Consider the following 22,531-nt stretch of genomic DNA (forward strand, 5'->3'; position numbering starts at 1 on the left):
CCAGTGCCACAGGTACATCATAGACTCCTGCGTTTGTGTGCTCTCTCTCTCTCTCTCTATATATATATATATATATATATATGATGGCGTTATTAGCTCTATGTCCCTGTTGCATGTGCTACTCGTGTGTTATGCTATGGCCATTTATCTTTAGTCTTTTTAATATGTGTGCTTTCATCATTTTGTATTGAATCTTAAACTGATCAACCAGGCGAGGACCAGCCATAAGGCTCAATTTGTCATATTTACATCTCAGCATAATTAAGGTGTTTTTTTCCTGTTACTGCAAATTTCAGGAGCCAAGTATGCAATAAACGCAATTACTATTTTAATAAAATATTATGATTTTTATGTGTGTGTGTGTCTTGTAGGAACTGGTGACTGCCTGGTATATTGGGTTCCTGGTGTTAATCTTCTCCTCCTTCTTGGTGTATCTGGTGGAGAAAGAATTCAACAAGGAGTTCGCCACCTACGCCGACGCTTTGTGGTGGGGCACGGTGAGCACACACACACCACACACGGATACACCTGAGCATAATAAACACCTTTCAAATAAAAACATACTGTGCTAACTGACGGTGTTTTGAAAGCCAGACTTTGCAAAGTTTTATGATTTTATGTGATTTTATCTCAACAAATATTGTGTAGAGTACAGTATAGCTCTAAACATACACTTGTATCCACTTACAGAATATATGAACAACCTGTTTTGGGGGATAGTAGAAAAAGTAAATACATTTTTTAGAACCAAACAACCATAATTCATGCCACATAGTGTTGAAATCATAAAATATGTTTTGAATAAGTTTCCCCGTCCAACATAGCTCCCTCTAATCCCTGGCAAAATCAAAGACAGAGTTATGAGAAAGAGTTATGCTGTTTGTATCTGACAACAGTGATGTATTTCCATCTATAGTTTCTGTGTGACCTTAATGACATCCGCAACACAAAAACCAACAGGAAAGGCCTTTAAAGTCACACTTGGCTGGCTGTACTGCACTGTTTCCTCCTACATCTAAAACCCATTACGCCTTGAAAACGTGGAAAGGCAACACAAGAACAAGAAATGGCCCAATCAATAAATTCAATTTTCTCCTGCTGCCAGGTGAGGCTGGCCTGTTAGGCTTGTGGGAATGACACTCAGACACACTGTGTTCCCACGTTCTGTGGTCTTGGATCATCCTTCTGTCTCGTAGACACTAAAAGCTGTTATATCATTTTGGTGAAAAGGTGAAGTTTAGCCACAGAAACTTGAAAGATGTGTGAGTGAGAACTAAGAGCCATCAGCACAGGGCACTGGGATTTCAAAATGACAGTGCAGCATCCGTGTATATCTGCACAATCCACAATTTTCTATGTTTGGATTATATTTGTCCAGAGTCAGTATTTTCATTTAATTTAAAAAACATATATAAACAGTATATTCATCTGTTGAATGGCACACTATTGATGTATTTTAAACTGTGATCACCAAAAGACATTTGAGACATGGGTTTGAAAAAACTGTCATCACCCCCTCTTTACTATATAGTGCACAATCTTTACTTTCCACCACTTTTCATATTTCACTGATTCAAAAATGACCGTCGTGTGACACTACAGCTGTCAGTGATGACGCAAAGTGATGATGATCCAAGTGTCCAAAATCACTATTTGCTGCTCACTATAGAGTGAACTATTGAGTGTCTGTTCTATAGGGAGTAGTGGATGATTGACCAAGTGTTGACCTCTGACCCTTCAGATCACCCTTACGACCATCGGCTATGGAGACAAGACCCCGCAGACGTGGACGGGGCGTTTATTGTCAGCTGGTTTTGCTCTGCTGGGGATCTCCTTCTTCGCCCTGCCAGCTGTGAGTCAAATACATGCACACATTATAACACCATGACTGATCACATATATGTCCTCACACATGAAGCTAATGCTAACAGGAGTAGGGACCATGTTTTGTGTTTTGGGGAATTGTCTGCTAGTTTAAAACTCTGTGTGTGTGTGTGTGTGTGTGTGTGTGTGTGTGTGTGTTTCTGGCTGTAGGGCATCCTAGGGTCAGGTTTTGCCCTGAAGGTGCAGGAGCAGCATCGGCAGAAGCACTTTGAAAAGAGGAGGAACCCAGCTGCCAGCCTCATCCAGGTACGCACACGCAGAGAACAAACACTCGTCACCTCTACTCAATATCTTTGCAGCAGCTGAGGACCAGTGTGAAAACAGAGAACTTTCTCTGCTTTTATGTGGACATTTTCATGAATGTGTGTGTGCTTCATGTCGGCTTTGACCATCTATAATCCTTTTACTGTGTGTCTGAATGAAAGCACGAGTGTGTGTCCACTCTTTACCCTTCGATGAGTGTGTTAGGAGTATGTTGAAGTGTGCGTATGGGTGGTTTCACCATCTCTCCTCCTATCAGAGTGAAGGTGTTTCATTAAGTACTTAATATGAATGCGTGTGTGTGTTTTGCCCATCTCTGGGCTGTCAGGGTGTGTAGCTGATAATGACTAACGGTGTGTGAGGCACGCTGTCGTCTCTCAGGTCCAACAGCAACACACACTGCTGGGATTTATGAGCCGTTTCCACGGCGACCATTCCCTGGGCAGACGCTCCCCCAGACCGTCAATCATTGTAATAGACAAGACCAGCTGCATTACTTTCTAATGAACAATAAATATCTGCTGTGGAGTGTGTGTGTACCTACAAGTGTGTGCTTGTATGTGTGTGTTTCTCTGTTTGCATGCATGTGTGTCCCTGAAAGTGTCTGTCTGTGTGTGTGTGTGTGTGTGTGTGTGTGTGTGTGTGTGTGTGTGTGTGTGTGTGTGTGTGTGTGTGTGTGTGTGTGTGTGTCTTCTGTCTACCTTCCTCTACCTTATGAACTACTTTGACCTACTTTTTTATATTTCACTTTTTTAAGTGCTTGCTATGGTATTATTTTTTTTCAAATTTCTACAATCTGAGCCTTATTGTTTTAGATTTAGTAAACATTTCTATCAGCTATGATGGAAAATGAATGTAATACCAATAAACTTTATCGTCAAAAGATGGGGATATAATATCTGGTGTACCAGCTGTTAGACACGGCTAACAAGAGACTTCTAGGGGCAAGCAACATGAGCAATCAACCAGAATTTAAGTTTTGCAGTTAACACAGTTTTCAAAACTACATATTTGGAAGTGGAAATAAACATGAACATCTAGATCGTCACCCAAACTGTAAAAGATTACATATGTGTCTTGACGACGGGGTTTCTAGACTGCGTATGTCACAGCGGGCTGACGAGGCCCACTTCCTTTTCAAGAACATATCTACAGATGTAGCCAAGAAATGCTTATGGCTGCCCTCGCCGTCCCATAATCCATTTTGTCAATTGTTTAATGGACCAATCAGGCGATTCTTGTCAACTTATAAAGCAAAGAACTATTACGTCATCATGTAAATATACGGTATCACTTGAACTTCAACAATGGGAAAACTGCAGGATGTAAATAATGGAAACCATGAACTCAACACCCTGAGTGTGTTGTTAATGACGGGGTGCGACAGTAATTGGAAATGACATCGCTATATGTAGAATTTTACAGCAGGTTTAAGTGAAGCGTCACAACTTGTGGTATCATGAAACTACTTTATCAACTTCCTGGTAATGAACTTGGAGAGCTTTACACGTTACAGCCACTTCCTCCTCACTCAACACATTATAACACGTTGGTTTATTATACACAGGGCAGTATGGGTGCAATGAATTTGGTTTCACTTCCAAATCAGTGGTTTAGATGATATGGGTAAAGGAATTAGTTTAAAACCTGTCTGGTTGTCTCACCATGTGTTGCTGCATTCCCAGATCTCAGTATGAAATTGGTGAGATATTTTATACATATTTAGGTGAATAATGAATTAAATCTAAGCATTGTTTTGTCTGTCCTCCCTGTTATCAATACATATCAGATGTTGTGCTTGACAAAGCCCAGTTGGAGCCCAATTGATCCTAAATAACCCACAAAGGGAGCAATTAATCCAGTGTGTTGATCTGTTTTATTGGCTTTGTGTCAAGCACCTGGTCACTGTCTGTTGTCTGCCAAGCTCATAACACTTTCCTCAACAGGTAAAAGGAAACTTGGAAGCAGCTTTGACGTGTTAAATATGTGGATGACATTACTATTCTATCCGTCACTTCACTCCCCCATCTCACACAGCTCTCCCTGCTTTAAACCACTGTGTGTTGTGTGTGTGTGTGTGTGTGTCTGTATGCAGGGCAGGAGGATATCATCTTCTTCAAGCCTCAGCAGCTGGTCAATTTTAAATTTCACCTGCTGCAATAACTATTTTGCGTAACAAGTGTTTTTAGAACAAGATTGAATCTCCAAATGACTTTAAAGTGGTCTCTAAAGTAGTATAACAACCAACAGCCAAAATTGACCAGCATTTGGCAGGTGGCCGGTGTTCATTTCCCTCCCTGCCTGCGTAAAGTGTTTATGTAAAGGCTTTCCAGTCGTGTCGCAAATCTTGTAACCACACCTGGGGCCGTTGAGGAGGTTCTGCAAGTCAAAAATGGTTTTAGATGTGAAGAAAACAACCTGTAAAAATGATTGTGGTGGATGTAGGTCATTATTGCAGAATGGCCCAAATGAGCCCAAATTCTACGTTCTGCATCTGTGTTGCAATGCTGGTCCATGTGATCCATGTGCATCCCAAAATGTATGACCATGCAGTCCATATACACGCAGGTTTTAAGTTGATTTTAAAATGTTGCCTAAGATACATTTTAGTCCAAATAGCAAGAGGACCTTCAAACTGTCAAAACTGTCAAGCAATAAGTTGCTTGTCATTGCTTTCCCACATGAGCGTTACGTGTGAAATAGAAAACACTGACTGTGGAAATGGGATTTGAACAGTGGTCTCTCATGTCCAAATCACAGACTTGCGTGATGAAATGATCAGTTATCATCGCATTATTTCAAATCAATTAAGCTGCCTGTGTAGAAACACAATCCACTCTTCATGGCCGAGGACCTCCAATATGGCTGCCAGCTGGTTACATCCTCTAAAACGCCCTGTATATGTTACATGTTCACATATACCTCAGTCCTCTTCTTCCACACCATGTTTGTGCCATTGCCCTTCTGTGTCATGTTCATGTGTTTGTGTATGTGTGTTTGTGTGTGTGTGTGTGTGTGTGTGTGTGTGTGTGTGTGTGAACATGTGAATGTGTGTGTGCGTGTCCTGTCCATCTCTGCTCCCTCCCCCACCCAGGCGGCTTGGCGTCTGTACTCCACCGACGGCGCTCGTCCCTACCTCAGAGCCACCTGGCACCACTACCAAAGCGCCCTCCCCCCCCTCAGGCATGTATCCCCACCTCCACCAGCACCACCATCACCGCCCCCACCTCCCTCCGACAACCCCCCCGACAACAATGCATCAACATTACCCAAAAAACTAATCAGCTTTTTCTTTTTTCCCCCTCCTCACTTTCCTTCTCTCACTTCCTACCCAACTTATACGTTCCTCCCTCACCCCGTTTTTCCTCCCACACTTTACCCCGTTAATTGTTTTAATTTATCATTATTTTATTTATCCTGTCGACTCTGCACGTAGTGTGTCTGGCGTAGTTATGCTGCTGATGAGAACTCGGTTTCCATTGCTACCTGGAAGCCTCATTTGAAGGCATTGCATACCTGCAGCCCCGCCAAGTAGGTAACAACTTACAGACTTAAAACATGGCCGCTGCTGCTCAGCCCTTCTCCTCATCACTTCCTCCTCAACTGCTCGTCTTCATCGATGTCGCTTCAACTCTTTTTTTCCACTGTATGACTCACTGTTATGCAGCATTGCAACCATTCTTCCATAAGTGTACCTGTATTAACCTTTTTTTCCCCTTTTCCAATCAGGGATGGTTTGCTTAGCATGCATGAACTTTAACACCATTTTCACACTCGACAGACAGTTAAATGCCTCGCTGAATGGCACAGTGGAAGTTGCTTTTGTTAATGATGATTAATTTTATAAATGTTAATTAAAGTGATTCAGCTTGGGTCAAGTTAGAAACAAAATCTACGTCGGCTTGGACCACGTCAGATGCAATTTTTGGGGGGTTCCAAACAAAATTCACTTTTGGCATTTAAGACTTCCGTGGTTCACTAACACTTGTGCTGTTAACGATGAAGCAGGATCACCATTCCTGCTTTCACACACACACACATATATACACACAGCGACAGAGATTTAGGTCCTCACCTTTCTGATTCCTGCGTCTGTCTTTCAGCTAATGCTTAATCCTTACTGTGCCTGGCCATAGCTTGCATGCGCTTGTAAATAATTAACCCCATTGAATTAAAGTTTTCTTTCTTTTTCTTTCCTTTTGATTTGATGTCTCCCTTATCCGTTAGTGGAAACTGTCTTTATAATGCTATTTTAATCTGCTGGAATACTGATTTCTCTCCCTTTGTCTCCTCCTCTTTATCCCACTAACCCTTGAAGGAAAGAGCAGGGCGAGACTACTTACAGGTTTGTATGACTCTCAGCCTCTTCTTCCAAAGACACAAACGCATAAACTCAACATGTGACGCAATTCTGATTCAATGACATGCCTAATGTTTTGTCATAACATCTTTGAAACTGTGTTTTATCTGGTTTGTGGGTTTGTTTAGTCAACTTTTTTAGTTCGGATCATATTATAAGTCCAATGATGAATTAACTTATTTGTTTATTGTCATTTACCAGGTAATAGTGGTTGTGTAGTGAATCAAATGTAGATTGTGATTGCCATCAAAGGGTTGGGACATATTTGATTGATTGGTTTGTCAGTTGCTTGGTTTATTGATTGTTTTTTTCGATTTATTTAGTGAATGACTGAACCCTCCATTACAGAAGAAAATGAAGGGAGTCGTGACGTTGTTTTGACTTATGTAAATGTTTTTAATAGGTATGACCTAGCAAAGTGATAATGATGTTGTGACCCAGAATGGGAGGAGGAAAGAAAACAGTCAGAAACACTGCAGTGCTGTGACATACAAGATAAAGGGGTAATTAATATGTGCAATAACAAGGTTGATGTGTCCTGATAAAAAGGAAACCAGAGGTGTCAGGTCAACATTTATTGACTATTTGAGTAACTAAGACGTTCTCTCAAGTGCGCCGCTGAAGTACAGTTGTTGATTTGAATTGTTGAAATGAGAAAGACAAGATGCAGCGGCAGAAACAGTTGTGTTTTTACATCATAGTCAGGTAGACTGGAGCTATACAGCAAATAAAGTACTAAAAGAGCTTCTTTCAAATGACCTCTTGCGAAGGTACAATGTGCTGCCATTTTATATTCCTACCTCACTTTTCCAACTTTTCCTTTACGTCTCTACATCTCTCCTCCTCCTTTCACTACCGTTCCCCTCCCTGCACTTGACTCCCAGGCAGTGAAGGGTGATGGGCTTCTCTGTTTTTTGTTGAGTGTGTGTGTGTGTGTGTGTGTGTGTGTGTGTGTGTGTGTGTGTGTGTGTGTGTGTGTGTGTGTGTGTGTGTATGCATGCACACACGCCTTCAAAGACAGGAGTCTGTACCATGTCTGTACCATGACGCACTTTTTCCATTGGGATGGTATTTATATAACTCATCAAACACAAGTCTAGGAAAGACAGGGAGAAAAAGGGGGGAGGAGAGGGAGGGAAGGGGAGATAGGGGATTTCAGAGAGGGGAAGAAGACAGAGAGAGAGATTTGTGAGTTTAATTATGCTAGTATAGTTTTTACAGTGCAGCACTTCTTTGGCAACATTTGGGGGGCTTATATTGAGCCAGCGGCTTCTTAGGCATTTAAACTTAAGACAGCCACACACACATATAAAGAATAAGTTTATACTGTTAGCCAAACACACAAACAAACAAGCTTCTTAAACAAAACAACATTTAATTAGGCTTTGTTGCATCCACAACAACATTCATCCCCTTCAAATCCTTCTGTTTAAAGGGCTGCGTTTAATTATGCTTTCCTTTCTTAGAAACTTTTGTTACAGCAAATCCAATTTACACTTGTGGAATCATAATTATGCACACTTTTACGGCACTATTTCTTTCTTATTTCTGCACGTTCCCCTCCACCAACAGAACACACAGCGCTCTGTGTTATTAGTTGTTTTACAGACCGTCGGCTGCTCGGCGGCGGTAGGTGCCGCGGTAAACGGCTGGTGGTTTTCGTTTAAGCAGACTTGTAAACACCAGCAGTAGTAAACATGAGGCGCACCACAAAGTGCTACAGTGGACACCATGCTGAGAGCAAGTGTGCAGGATATTGGCAGCGAGAGGGAGCATGAAATAAAGGATAATGGGGGTTTAATCTAGAGTTTATGTGTGTAGGCAGGTGTGCCTGTGTGTGTGTGTGTGTGTGTGTGTGTGTGTGTGTGTGTGCCTCCTGGTACAGTGAAGTTTAAATAACCCCAGTGAAGTGGTAAAAAAGAGGGTAAACCTCCAGTGGGTGATGATCAATATCATGTTTCATGGACACTGGACACTATTTATCGTCATTCAAGCGTGTGTTCAAACCTGTAGCTGACTTCTTGCTCCTATATGGGGAAAGTCAAACAAGGTTTATTCCAAATGATGCTGCACTTAATGTGTGTTTGTGTTTGTAAGAGTGCTGTTTAGTCCGCAACAGGGCTCAAATAACAGCATTCGCACCAAACTAAGCAAACTAGACTAAACTGGCAAACACACCAGATTTCATTTCAGCAACACTAAATTAAATGTGAGCACAGCCTGATTTTTAGTTTTCTGTTGACCTGACAACTTTACACAACACTGCAGGCACACAGGCAGGCATAGTCTGGAAATTTGTTCACCACATGACACAGAACAATAGAGCTTTCGTACATGATTGCAGAGCCAAACCCAGGAAAAGCAAATGTAAGTAGTTTCTCACTGAAGCATCTTGGAGGGGAGGTTGATCAAATCTGCTGGGAAAAATCAGCTCCAGGTTGCGCATGTAATGCTTTAAAACTGGCAATAGCTTTTAGTTTGATGACACTCGCATGATGTGTGTCATGAATTTACGCCATAAATACATTTGCCATCCCTAAATGAGGGAAAACAGAGTTCATGTGGGTTTACCTTCCGCAACATCCCTGTTCACTCATTCCCATCCGTCTCTAAAACACGTCCCCTGCCCTTTCTCCGTGTGTTTACTTTGCATCAATATTGACAGCAGAGAATTTCTCTTCTCCTTCCTCTGCTGAACTCCTCTTTTAATCTCCTTACTCCTTTATCTCTTTCCTCTCCATTCCCTCCACCATCCTTCGCTCTAGTAAGGGTCTAAGTAAAGGGAGGTTCTTCAGAAGGTATACTCGGAAATATAGGAGGTACCTACAGAACTACCCAGCATCCTCTCTGCCCTGCCCTCAGCCCAATAACCTGTGGGAATGACTGACTAATAGCATGGAGGAGAACAAAGAAAACAAATTTAACTTCCTTCTTACCTTCCCTCCCTAATCCCTTTTATCCCACAAAGGACTTTGTCTGAGACGGTTACTGCTGCCTGCTGCCTGCCGAATGCAAACAAGGCTCTGTCACCATGTTACAATTTAAAGGGGAATTCCACCAAAAGTGATCTTTACACTGTATAAGTAGACATGGTTTTAACAGGTAACGATAGAAAAGTATGTTTTTGAGATAAAGGAAAAATGCTCCAGATTTTATTGCCTTGTGTAGTTAATTTGCAGCAGTCGACAAATTGTATCACTCTGTGAGGGCGAATTGTTAAGATGAAATAGATCAGCATCATGGCATGTTGCTTGCCATGATCCTTTTGTCATTTAAAACGTTCTCAGTAAGAGAGCTCGATAAATTCCCCTTTATTTTATATTTCTTCCAGCCACATGAGTATATTTTCTTACATTCATATTCTCCGTGAACAACCAAGGATTTCTAGATTCTTGGGACCAGAAGTTCGTTCTTCATAATCAGCTGTAAAAAGAGCAGTTCATGGGGCTGGGCCCAGTTTACTTTACATTATCCCCCAACAACATAATGCACACGTCAGTATGCAGATTTGGGTGTCAGCTGTTGTACTGCATGCTCCGAGCATTACTGCTCCACTTCTCCTTTCAGTCATTTTTACCATCAGAGATGCAAAGAATGGGAATAGATAAAAGTGTTATTAAAAGATCTATTCAGCACCATCACTGTATCGAAGAAAGAATTTGTGTTTGTTTCAGTGTTAGTGGAAAGTGTACAGAATACAGCAGATTGAGAGCAGACTGTGGCTACAACAATATTTATTTCTGCCTTGAACATTGATGATGGCCACGTGCTGTAAAGTGTTACATAAAGTCTGGGGAAGTAAGGAACATAAGGCACATGAAACTGATTAAAACACTGAAATTCAGGTGAGACACTGAGGTCTGGAAAAAATGTGAAATTGTAGCATGAAAAATGTGTTGGAACCGAACCCTGCATCTCTTCTCTCATTGGTCTGCTGCATTGCATGCTGGTCTATTTGCATTAGCAACATAATAGTTTACTGCAGTGAGTCTCATTGATTGGGAACTTTCTGCATCCCCACCAAGATCTAAACATCATGTGGATTAATGCATTTTTGTTTTCCATTTTTATAAAGTGGCTGTTGTTATGTGTTATTTATTTAAACTGGCTGGAATCAAACCATAATCAAATATTGATAATATAGTAAGATAATTAAGAACATAGATATGTATTTTAAGTTACTATACTTGGCATTTTTAACCATCTACAGTGAACAATTGGGACCAAAACAGAGGTTGTGTTTTGCAGATTAAAAGCACATTTCAGATAAATCCTGTTGCTTCCTGTTGGATCTTTGATTCGTTGGATTTAATAATAAACCTTGATTAACATGCCGGAATTAATTTACCATCATAATCTCTGAAAGATTAAGCTCTTTTTGCTCTGGAAGAACTCCAACATTTCCCAAAAAAACTAATCTCGCAGAGATGGAAAACACCATATTGAGGCTTCTCTCACTGACGGTCTCATTTGTTTAAGGTAGTCTGAAAATAAATGTGGTGATGATGTATTAATGTAGCCATGCTTCACATATCACCTTTAAAAATCTCATTAACTCTGTTTTGAGAAGAGAATACATGAATAGATTATCAGGCGATCGGGTGAGGATTGCAGCACTTTGGGATCCAACTCAGAGGGTTTGTTTTGGTGGCTTGGCGGGCAGTTTTTTTTTTTGTTTTGTTTTTTTGAGCATGTCAGTTGGATGGATGATGTTTGGGCTGAAGGAAAAGACAGAACGCTGCCCTGTGTCTGCGCTCTGAACTCTTCTCACCCTCTGAGGGGAAATAAGTGTTGACAGCATCCTTTTTTTCTCTCTCTCTCCTTGTGTCTGTGTGTGTCTCTCTATCAACCCTGACCTCTGCCACAAACTCTTTCTCTATCAACTTAAGTCACTTTCCTCTCCCCATCCATCTACCTCTGGATCATCACTTCCATCACTCTTGCTCCCTCTGTCTCCCCCATCCCAAATATTTCTCTCTCCCTCTCTCCACATCCTTCTATCCTCTCCTCCCTCTCTTTTCCTTCCTCCCTCCCTGCAGTCAGAAGTTGAGTTTTAAGGAGCGGGTCCGGATGGCGAGTCCTCGTGGTCAGAGCATGAAGAGCAGGCAGACGTCCATCAACGACCGCCAGCGCTGTTCCCCTGGCAACGAGGTGGTGGGAGGCGCCGAGCTGATGGGCGGGAGCCCGGCCAAAGTGCAGAAGAGCTGGAGCTTCAACGATCGGACCCGGTTCAGGCCGTCGTTGAGGTTGAAGAGCCAGACTCGCACTGCTGTCCCAGATGGTGAGCGAGACCGTGTGTGTATTTCCATCTTACTTTAAATGGCAACCAACAGACCAACACATCTGACAAATGGCCCTTTTTCTGCACAGTATGCCATTTTGTACTGTATACGTACAGTTCATCTTTAAACCTCGTCGAACCGCCAGTGGGCCAAGTTCCCACAGATACCATGTGTTAATATGTCGGGCTGAAATTATAGTCTGTATGTTGAGGGGTTAATCAGGTAGTCTCATTTAGATTTTCAAGAGAGAACATTTGCACTCAGACCTCAGATACAACCACATAACCAGTGTACAAGAAAATATCACTGTTATAATATCAAAAATATCCAGGAGTCAGAAGTGATCAAAACAATTATTAGAGCTATAAACAGATCCTCAGATATTAAAGGTTTAAATCCCCTGAAAACTTGATTTCAAATATTAACTGTTTCTCTAATATTCAGGGTTAAATATGCAACAATCAGCTTATAAAAATTATTTATTTATTAAGAGCCAAACACGGCAGAACTCAGGGAATCTGCTTCGTCAGGACTGTGTAGGCGTGGTTTGATCAGATTTGATTAAGCAAACCACCCAAAAACTATTCACACAAAACAAAACAACTCACACCCAAACCCTGATAGATCCTGAAGTGCAAGATAATGTACAAGACCTTTTTCCAGTTGAGTCCTGCACACCTCAAAACCACTGAGGAGACAAAACAGCTGACAGAAATCTCAAGTGTAACTTTGTCAACAAAAAGAAAAAGGTTTCGACACGTTGGACCCCATCACTCTTACTAAGGATCGGGTGGTTTTAATGGCCTTGTATATATATATATATATATATATATATATATATTTCTACCAAAGATTTTCCAAAGCATGTCATACATTCTTGGCGGACCTGCTCCTAGAATCTAACCAGTGGTTTAAGTTTGGGCCAAAATTATATGTAAATCCACCTACAGAGATGGTGAAACTTGCTCGTTGAAACCCATCACAGTGATCATGATGACACATTTACTAAATTGTCATGACACTGTTTGGTTGGTAGAAGTTGGTATTTATATGAACTGAAGTCTGAACTGTGTTTTATCAGACTAAAAACGTGCGTATGCTTTGGAAAATGGTCGGCAATAATCAAAAGTATGCATATTTGTTTTAGTTATGGGTCAGAACATGTACCTGTACAGCTCTTTTAAACTTATATCCTCTAAAATGTCTATGTATTGTCTATTCTCTCTACATTATAGATATGTAGGATGATGACTGTCATGCATTTTTTTTTTTTATCCAGGTGGATATATTACATTTTGGTATCACTCGTAACAGACTCACATTATATACTTTCATAAAGCCCTTCCCTTCTTGCTTTTTGTGCTTTGAAGGGAGCATGAATTTAATGTTATGACCTGAATTAGTTCGTGTAGCCAGTAACTTCTGTGTATTTCCCCGACGTTTCCCAGAAACTCCTACCCTACAGTAATAGATGAAATTGCTGACTGCACTTCTGTTTGTCCTTTTATTCTCCTACATAATGTATTTGAACTGATTTCATAACCTCTTATATGCATTATATCATTATTCACTCTCTTTCCTATTTTTTTCTATGCTTTTCTCTTGTTCTTTCTCTTTTTTCTGTGTCTGTCTTTCTGTCTGTGTCTCCCACTCTCGCAATTATTGGCAGTAAAATATATATATATATATATATATATATATATATATATATATATACCCTCTTCTCTTACATAGCTGAGCTGGCAAAATGCTGCCCATTCCTGAAGATCCCATCCAAGCAGGGCATAAATTTTCACCTCCTAAAAGCCAAAATAGTATCAGTTTGAAACATTCTTGGAGACTCCTGTCAAGACCCGCTATGCAGAAAGTGTTTTATGAGTTTTAAGACTGGAAACGATTTTGCACGGGGCTACATTTATTGATGAAGTGGCGGTCTGTCTCTCTCAGTGGACTCGGGCATGACCACAGAGGATTCCTTGGATGAGAGAGGCTGCCATTGCGATGTTACAGTGGAGGATCTATCAGCTCCCCTCAAGGCAGTCATCAGAGCCGTCAGGTGAGCTCCCGCTACAGTTACTCTTCACATTTCAGGTCTTTTAGTTGATGCTCTTATGCAAAGCACCTTTAAATCACCAAAATCCTAGAAATGTTTGAGGACTTGTAAAACAGCCGATTAAAGGGATTCACTACTGGGGAAAAAGACATAAAACAACCACATTTGCAAACTTGCATCCAAATACGAATATCAGAAAGTCAGAAACTGAAAGAGCAATGATCCAATCATCAATGATTGGATGTCCTAGAGCAGCTATAGCTATCTGTTGATGTGTGATGTGTTTCCTGTTGGTCCGTAGTGCCTTTCTAGTTGGCTGTATTATTTATTTCTATGCATTTTGTGGCTCGTTGTAACTGATAAAGGGCATCTTATGAAACAATCACATCATTTAAACTCCTCCTTTATGGCCAGTTGTTGATCGTATACGTCGTATCCTTTCTGTAGTTGAGCTCTTGTTGAAGCCAGGTCCCGTTTTCCTATTGATTGATTGGCCCTCTGTCTTTCTTTATAATGATAATTATTAATGATCTGTAACTACTGATCGAAAGGTTCATGAATTATTCAGTGTGCAGGACTTGAATGACAAAATGTCACTGTTACAGCTAACAGAGGGATGCATTGTTATAGCATTATGAACCAATAAACTACTGTATTCCTGTACTGTGGTATCATACACCCAAAAAACTTAGTTTATCACAAATTATTGCTGTTGAAGAAGGTTATAAACATGTTTGTTTTTTTTGGGATTTGTCAGTGTTTTGGTTAAAATCCTCTCTCCTCATCTACCCCCTCACAGTGCTACAGTAACAGCCTCTTGAGAGTGAATTGAATCCATAATGAAACACAACAACACAGACCCCTGCCTCTCTTCCCCCCACTATACGTGTAACTCTGGATGGGAAAAACATACATTCACCCTTGAGTGCAGGGGTTCACATGATGTTTTGTTCCCTCAGGCAAAGCTTTTTTAAATGTATTCCTCTATTTTTTCTTCTCCTTTAGCTCCATCGTTCCCTCTTTATCTAAATGACCTGCTGCTGGGTTTGAGGGTTTGTCTGCAGGGGGTTTTGAGCTGTTTTGAGCTGTTTTGAGCTGTTTGTGTGTGTGTGTGTGTGTGTGTGTGTGTGTGTGTGTGTGTGTGTGTGTGTGTGTGTGTGTGTGTGTGTGTGTGTGTGTGTGTGTGTGTGTGTGTGAGAGTGTGTGAATGAATGTGTGTGTTGCAGCAGACCCTGCTCTCTTACACTGGCACCGGCACCCTGTGAGTGAATGTTTATCCAACTGGCGCCAACTGATTCTCTCACTCCACCGCTTCTTCTCACCCTTTTCATATTTTTCATTGTAAAAATGTCCATTTTCATCTCTCAATAAAGCAGGTTTTCCATTAGAAAATTACAGGGTGGTGATAAAAATTGGCTTCTGGTTCAAATATTATGTGGCTCCTATAAATTTCTGCTCGTTAATAAGAATTTGGACGTTGCTCTCCTGATTTTATACATTTAAATTTGACCATTCTCACGTAATAAAGAGACAGAGACGTTTTCCTTGATTCTTCTTCTTTCAACCAATGAAGCTGTTTACAGTTATCACTCTTAAAGACTGGGTGACAGGACAGAACTGTATCTCACACAAAAGGTCTGAAATTGTAATGGAAGATGAAAGACCAGGCCAAGGTCATTATGATTTGCAGTGTTGCACCTACTGACCCTCCTCCATTAATGTCATTAGCCTCTGAGTCTGTCTGTAAAGTGAGTTGGATATTTTGCATCTCACCAATTATCTAAAATGTTTCTTCCAGTATTACTCACTCTGATCACACTCTTTTAATCTCTCTCTTCATTTTTCTTCCTCTTCTACAGTTAAATCAACCATCTTACATGGAGACACATAGCAGCCCCTCTGTTCCTCTATACTCAGACACACACACAGGTCATCACAACCACCCAACCCCGGCCGGCCTGCCTGCCCACCCAGCAGGCCTCCTCCATGGGCAGCCAGAGCCCAGGGCTTTCCCAGGGTGTCGGGTTGAGGGTTGGACACCCCCTTCCCCTGTCAGGACTGTTATTACAGAGGGTCATCTGTCACCGTTGTTTCCATTCAGGCAGTGAGAAAATCAGGCAACTGGAGAAAAGCCGAAGCCACCGGGGAATCCAAATGCACCAAGTTCATAGATCCGCTTACCTGTATCAATATTATTCACCCAGCAGCGGCTCTGTTCACCAAATAAAAGGAGATAGAGGGTTACACTCAAGTTTCAAAGTCATTCATTTTGGTTGTTATGGATTTGACAAAAGAACCTTTGGTTTCCCGTCAGATACCTTGAGGTATTTGAGATTTTGTTTGTTTTCTTTATCACACTCCAAAAAAAGAGAAAAGAAAGAAAGTGAAATGTAACGCGGGGCGTTCTGTGGATTTCCCAAAGTTGTTGCTACCATCTAGTGGTTGGTTGTAGTAATTACATCCTTATTTTCAATCCTCTTGACTTTATGTTGCTTCCCTCTCTGTGTCTCTCTTTTTACCTTTTGTGTGTTTGCATTTTTGTGTGTGTGTGTAGGATCATGAAGTTCCACGTGGCAAAAAAGAAGTTTAAGGAGACTTTACGTCCGTACGACGTGAAGGATGTCATAGAGCAGTACTCTGCAGGACACCTGGACATGCTCTGTCGCATCAAAAGCCTTCAGACTAGGTCAGGACACACACACACATTTAAATCACAAACATCCCACAGAACAGGCCTGTCATAATGCTCTCTACATTTGGGCAATGTTTGTACCCCTTTTTAATCATTTTATCGTCATGTTTACTATTTTCATTGATCTCTGTTCTTCACCAAGGACTTGCATAGGTGGATGTTGCCGCTAATGTTTCTGAAGTTCCTACTAGTCCTACAGAGGTTATCACTGCATAGATAAGCTTTTTAAATGAAATTAACCCACTTTTACTGTGCATTTTTTTTATTTTTTTTTATTACCCAGTGTGTGTACATGTGTGTCCCCTTTCTCTCCCAGACTAGATACTGTAGTGGGTCCTCCTCCAAGGCCTTTCAGCAGCCGCGTCAAGAACTTTTCCACTCCCTCCCTACATTTATATTACAGCCATGCCAGGAGGAAACAGTCTGCACCGGGGTTAGACCTACCCCGTCCTGATCTGCCCGCCAACTGCTTCCCCGCTAACATAACCAAACCTTGATGATGTCACACCTGGGTCAAACAGCATCCTATGTCCTTGCACATGAATAGCCTGTGAGAAGAGTCACAGACAATTTTTGTTTATTTAGTTTAATTTAGTTTAGATGCCAACTTAAACTTAAAGAAATGTTGCTGTGTGTCAACTTCCTCACACACCTGATTCTCTTTATTCCAGTGAAACTAGCACAAGCCGGCCCTGTAAAACTTCATGCAAGAAGCAGGCAAACCGACGTCATTCATTCAAGACCACTTGCCTTTCATCTTTTGACAAAAATGTCCAGAAAGTCCTGTTAAACTGAACTCGAGAGTGCCAGGAAGTAATATTCAGTGTTTGTTTTAGTCTACTTTGAGTCTGAGATGGGTGTGGTTTACTGAATCGGAGATAGAAGTGGTAAGTTGCAATAGAAACACTTACTAAATTGGCTGTTTGACCCAGGTCTGGCTGTAGAGGTCATCAAGGAGCTTAAATGATGGATTATGGACACATTTTTCCAAGAAAAAAAACAAATAAGAAACGAGCATTGGCCAATAGTTATTCAACATTTTTCAACTAAGGAAGTGGTCCTTTATCACACCATTTTCATTTGATGAGTAGTAAGTAATATAATACTTGTTTTGTTCATGTCACACTGGAAGCTATGTGATAATCCTGATTTTGGCACCTTGATGACCTCATCCAACTGGATCTAACTTTTGTCAGCTAACATACTGTAGGTGACTGTAGACATAAGACGAGCTGCTCAGTGCTACTTAGAGAAGCAGTCCTTCTATTTTTGTCCTCATGTAAAAGCCTCAATCCAGAATTTATTTGAACTCAAGTTACCATGAAGAATCTGACTTGTTCATTCAAAATCCAGCTGTTTCAGTTCCCATTTCCTTTTGCAGCATCAAGCCACATATAGAGGCTTTCAGTTCTTGTATCAAAAGCTTATTATCACTCAAGTTACGTTGTTTAAGCAGGGGGCACTATAATGCAGTTATCATGGATTGGGACTTTCACATTTACAAACCATTTTTAAACAGAAGTTTGTTTTTAGCTCTTGGTGTTGACTGTTATCTGGCATTTTGTTAAGCTGAATGAATAGCAGTGCTGTCGGTGATGTCTTTAGTACTTCTGGGGAATAACATAGCGCTTGTTTTCTGTATCTGAGTGTTGCGTAAAATGTGTCTATTTGCAAAGGCTGTAGATCCACACAGACCACCTGGGTACTGCAATGTGCATGTAATGCATCTCATTAGCACTGCTACTAGACCTTAGTCTTAGTCTTAGTCTTAGTGAATATTATATTTTACTTACTGCTTACTGTCTGAAGATGATGTGGAATGTAAAACATGCAAACAGAAGTGCAAAAGTGATTCTTCGATTTTGTATAATTCCACTGAATGATTATCATTGTCAAACCCTCTTGGAGGGGAATCTATGAACTGAGGAATTATCTGTATTATCATGTTGTCCTCCCACATAAAAACAGTCTCGTTGATCTGGACATAAAATGAGATGTAAGATATACATTTTACAGTAATATTTTTTTTTGAAAAATCAAGGTAAACTTGCTTTTATTGTAAGCTCACCTGTAATTATATCAGTGAAGTGTGTTTATTAGTGACACATCACGGTCTAAATGCTGTTTTATAAACTTTTCACTTTTCCATGACATGAATATAAATGTGGGAGTAAGACTAAATACATGGTCAAAAATCAAAACATGGCCATCTAAAAATGTCATTATCAATATCAGCCTTCAAAAGCCCCACATCTGTCAGACATTCTAGCCTAACCTCTGTGTTTATCTACATGCCAATGTTATTTATTGTCAGTTAGCATGTTAGAATAGGACTGGATTTGTTCATATGTCCGCCTGTGCTTCATGCTTTACTGTGTGTGTGTGTGTGTGTGTGTGTGTGTGTGAGAAAGAGAGAGAGAGAGAGTGAGAAAGATGTATCTGACCCAGTCTTTCTCCTGTCTCCAGACTAGCCAGTGCAGCGGGCTCTGGTCCGAGCCTGAGTAGCCGACCCAGGAACATGACCTCTCCTGCCCTGCACTATTATTACAGCAACAACAGGAAGAAGCTCCCTGGCTCAGGGTTACTTTTATTCCACTTAATTTAAGTCTTGCCAACAGTAGAATCCCATTAGTTGCCCTTATGGGGACCATTAGTTCCCTTGTAGTCTGACTTTGAACTGTCAGATGCAGATAGCCACGCTTGCAGGGATGCAAATAATCGCCATTTGTATTAACTTTCTTATGGTACCAGATGGTTGGAGTTTGCATTAGACAGTGCAATGAGTACTAGAAGGTTTAGACAGTCACGCAAAAAGGATTTTGAAAGTTAAAAGCCTATTTAAGTGTTTACCTAAAACATGATTATTCTAATGCGTTTAACTCCACCCATTTGGTAAGGTTTTAATGTAACTGTGTACTAACGTGTATAAACACACACAAGCCCAAACATATCATCCCTGTTAATACATTAGATCCCATCCATAGCTCCATACTTCATCCCTTTTCCCTTTACCAGAAAGGGGAAACATTATTCTGTGTGAATGCTAACTCGTGTGCAGTGGTGAATGTGTGTTATCAAATTAATTCATGTGTTTTGCGGTCGATAAAACAAAATATTTTGTGTGTGGCTTCTCCTAGATCGATGCATGTTAGAGATAACTTGCATTTAACTTTATTAACTTCACTAATTCAAAGTTATTACAGTGTCAAACAACTTGTGTGATTTGATCAATACTCAGATTCAGAAAGCTGGCTTCAGATTCACTGGAAATCTGAATGCAGCGCTGCCTTTAGCATCTCACGTGGGTTTTAAATGTCTTAAAACATAATGGAAATATTCAGACACCAGGTTTTCACCCAACAGCAATAATATGATCTTTGCTTTGAACGTACTGTATTTGTAAACCTAATTTTGAGATGTATTGCTCACAAATGAGCTGTGCTTTTATGACTGGTGAAAATGGGATTTGTGTTTTTTGGTGCACGTTTGTTTTCATTTGTCACATTTACAATGTTGACACTTCAAGCTCAAGAGTCCCTGAAACCCATGCAAACTACATACTGCATGAAATCCAATCTGAAAATGTTTTTCTTTATTCCTGGAAAAACTGACATGTTTGGAGAGACGGGGTTTTCATATAAGAGCACTGATACAGCCATGCGTGTTGTGTGTTTTACTAACCCTAATCTTAACATCTTACTGCTGCTTTAGGTTTGTTGCCTGACTTGGGATAACCTGAAATGAAGCTTGGGTTCCTACTTATATTACAACATCATTATTTTCTAATATATTAACACCAGAATGTGTTTGTGTGTCAGGGTGGATCAGATTCTGGGAAAAGGCCAGATTCCTGTGGATAAGAAGATGAGGGACAAACTGCACCCAGATGGAGAATCTCTGGAGGGCATGAGCATGCTGGGACGTGTGTGTAAGGTGGAGAGACAGGTGAGTCTTAAAAAAATAAATCAGAGAAGGGAAAGACTACATCAGCACTATACTTAAAAAATGCATTTGCCAGATTTTATTGCCCTATAATGTTTTATGATATATCGGCAGGGAGCTGATTTTTATTGATCAATACCAGTGACTCAGGAAGTACTTTGCCAGGAGATTTCTGGCTTTCAAAACTCACTTTCTGGTCTGACATCTGTTTTGGAAACAACCACCAGAGATCTGTCAATGTTACTGGAAAATTCCTTGGTTGAAGATAGAGGTCGATAAAAGTCATAAATTGCTTAACAGCCCTTTAAGCATCCCTCTCTTGCTTGCCTCACTCACTTACTCTTTTCTCTTGGTCTCAGGTAACTTCCATTGAGTCAAAGTTGGACTCTTTGCTGGATGTTTATCGCCAAGTCCTACAGAAAGGCTCCTCAGCACTCACCCTCTCCTCCTTGCCCCTATTCGAGCTTGACAACCACCAGCACCACAACTCGGACTACCAGACCTCCATCATCGGCAGGGATCTCCCCTCTCCCCAGGGAGGTGATCCGGTTGGAGGCGGAGGAGATAACATTGGGGGATTACGGCGTTCTCTTAGCGCCAACCCGAGAGGCCTGCGGCTCATCCTGCCACCTGCCGATGATGACGGCCCCCCAGACTCAGCACCTCCATCCTACCCCCCGTCCACAGCCTCGCTTTCCCCATCACCCCTGCTGCCTCCAGATAGCCCCTATCCAACCTTGGTCACCCCGAATGGTACCTCCAAAAGAGCACACTTCCCTGACCTGCCGCCCCCACCTCCCTCAACGGGCGGCTTCACCCTCCGGCTGCCCCCCATTGTGCACCCCTCCCATCTCCGATGCCCTGCCGAACCCGTCCCAGATGATATGACAGATGGAGTGGTGGCGGATGAGGGGAGCCTTGGCCCCTCTGTTGTTGTGGGATCCAGTGTGGATGTTGACCAGGAAGGGGACAGAGAGGCAGGTCCTGCCCAGGGAAGGGTGCAGCTGCGGGAGAAGCCTGGCTTGAAATCTGAGGGGGTCTGGAGGAGGCACATGAGCCTGGAGGTTAACCCCCTGCTGCTGCTGTCGTCTAGTCCAGACGGGACACCTTCAGACTGGGGAGGCAGTCTCGGGAAATCCCTCTCCGTGCACAATCTCAGCCAGCCTTTGACCAACCGTGCTCCCGGCCTCTCCTCAGTGCTCAACAATAGCAGCAGCAGCAACGGTAGTGAACGTGGCAACGCCCACGGTGACCTTAGAAACTGGGACGGAGCAGAACTCTTCATTAGTGAGTGCAAACTAGAGCCAGAGGAAGAACATTTCAACTTCCTGTCCCAGGGACCTGACAGCAACCCCTCAGTCCTTTTACAGACTGTGGAGGAGGCTGCACCTCACCCCAAGGGAAACTCAGAGTTTCTCAGTCAGTCCCCACACATACAGCTGGCATAACACACACACACACACACACACACACACACACGCTTGCATACTGTATGTACTCACCATTGTTGGGGAATCCACTTTTAAAGTATTTTACAGGACACTATAGATTATGTTGCAAATGTCCAGTACCTTGTATATGGACATTCAGTGTTTTTACATTTTGTCTAACATGACTATGTCCACTTTCATATAGATTTCATTATGTTATATACTTTTTATAGGGTACTAAAATGACCATAAATGATGTATAAAATATGTATGAAAGCGGGCATTCATGTAAAACAAAATATTCACAATTACAAATAACCTTCCTTTAAGAGAAATTGCTTTCATCTTTATCTAAAGATACTCAGAAATGATCATTTTATTAACTTTATACAAAAAAGGTCATGTTTTTCATATACAAGATCATTTATTAATAAAAAGGATGTTGATAAAATTTAATTTTGTTTTAAATAAAAAACAAGGAAGGAATGTTAACTGAGCCGGCATGCGGTCTGGCGCCTGCCTACTAGACGTCAGAGTGTAGAGGCAAATCAAATAATTTGGTTTATCACAAAAATAATTGAGTAATCTTAACTTTCTTTTCAAAAAAATTCTCAGCAGTCCTACATT

At 41.3% G+C, this 22,531-nt stretch overlaps 1 protein-coding gene across 1 annotated transcript in view; it reads left to right on the forward strand.

Annotated features, from left to right (window-relative positions):
* The window catches only part of kcnq5a (potassium voltage-gated channel, KQT-like subfamily, member 5a), an 84,238-nt gene extending 62,316 nt beyond the window's left edge, over positions 1 to 21,922 (forward strand). Inside the window, exons 5-17 of the mRNA XM_070915577.1 lie at positions 372 to 497; positions 1,742 to 1,852; positions 2,035 to 2,130; positions 5,240 to 5,328; positions 6,464 to 6,490; positions 9,271 to 9,324; positions 11,545 to 11,786; positions 13,735 to 13,843; positions 16,395 to 16,526; positions 16,849 to 16,965; positions 18,999 to 19,112; positions 20,351 to 20,477; positions 20,834 to 21,922. Coding sequence (XP_070771678.1) covers positions 372 to 497; positions 1,742 to 1,852; positions 2,035 to 2,130; positions 5,240 to 5,328; positions 6,464 to 6,490; positions 9,271 to 9,324; positions 11,545 to 11,786; positions 13,735 to 13,843; positions 16,395 to 16,526; positions 16,849 to 16,965; positions 18,999 to 19,112; positions 20,351 to 20,477; positions 20,834 to 21,922 — 2,433 coding nt within the window. The remainder of the gene's footprint in view (positions 1 to 371; positions 498 to 1,741; positions 1,853 to 2,034; positions 2,131 to 5,239; positions 5,329 to 6,463; positions 6,491 to 9,270; positions 9,325 to 11,544; positions 11,787 to 13,734; positions 13,844 to 16,394; positions 16,527 to 16,848; positions 16,966 to 18,998; positions 19,113 to 20,350; positions 20,478 to 20,833) is intronic.
* The last annotated feature ends 609 nt before the right edge of the window (positions 21,923 to 22,531 follow it).

Source organism: Enoplosus armatus, chromosome 12, assembly GCF_043641665.1.
Source record: "Enoplosus armatus isolate fEnoArm2 chromosome 12, fEnoArm2.hap1, whole genome shotgun sequence".
Lineage (NCBI taxonomy): Eukaryota > Metazoa > Chordata > Actinopteri > Centrarchiformes > Enoplosidae > Enoplosus > Enoplosus armatus.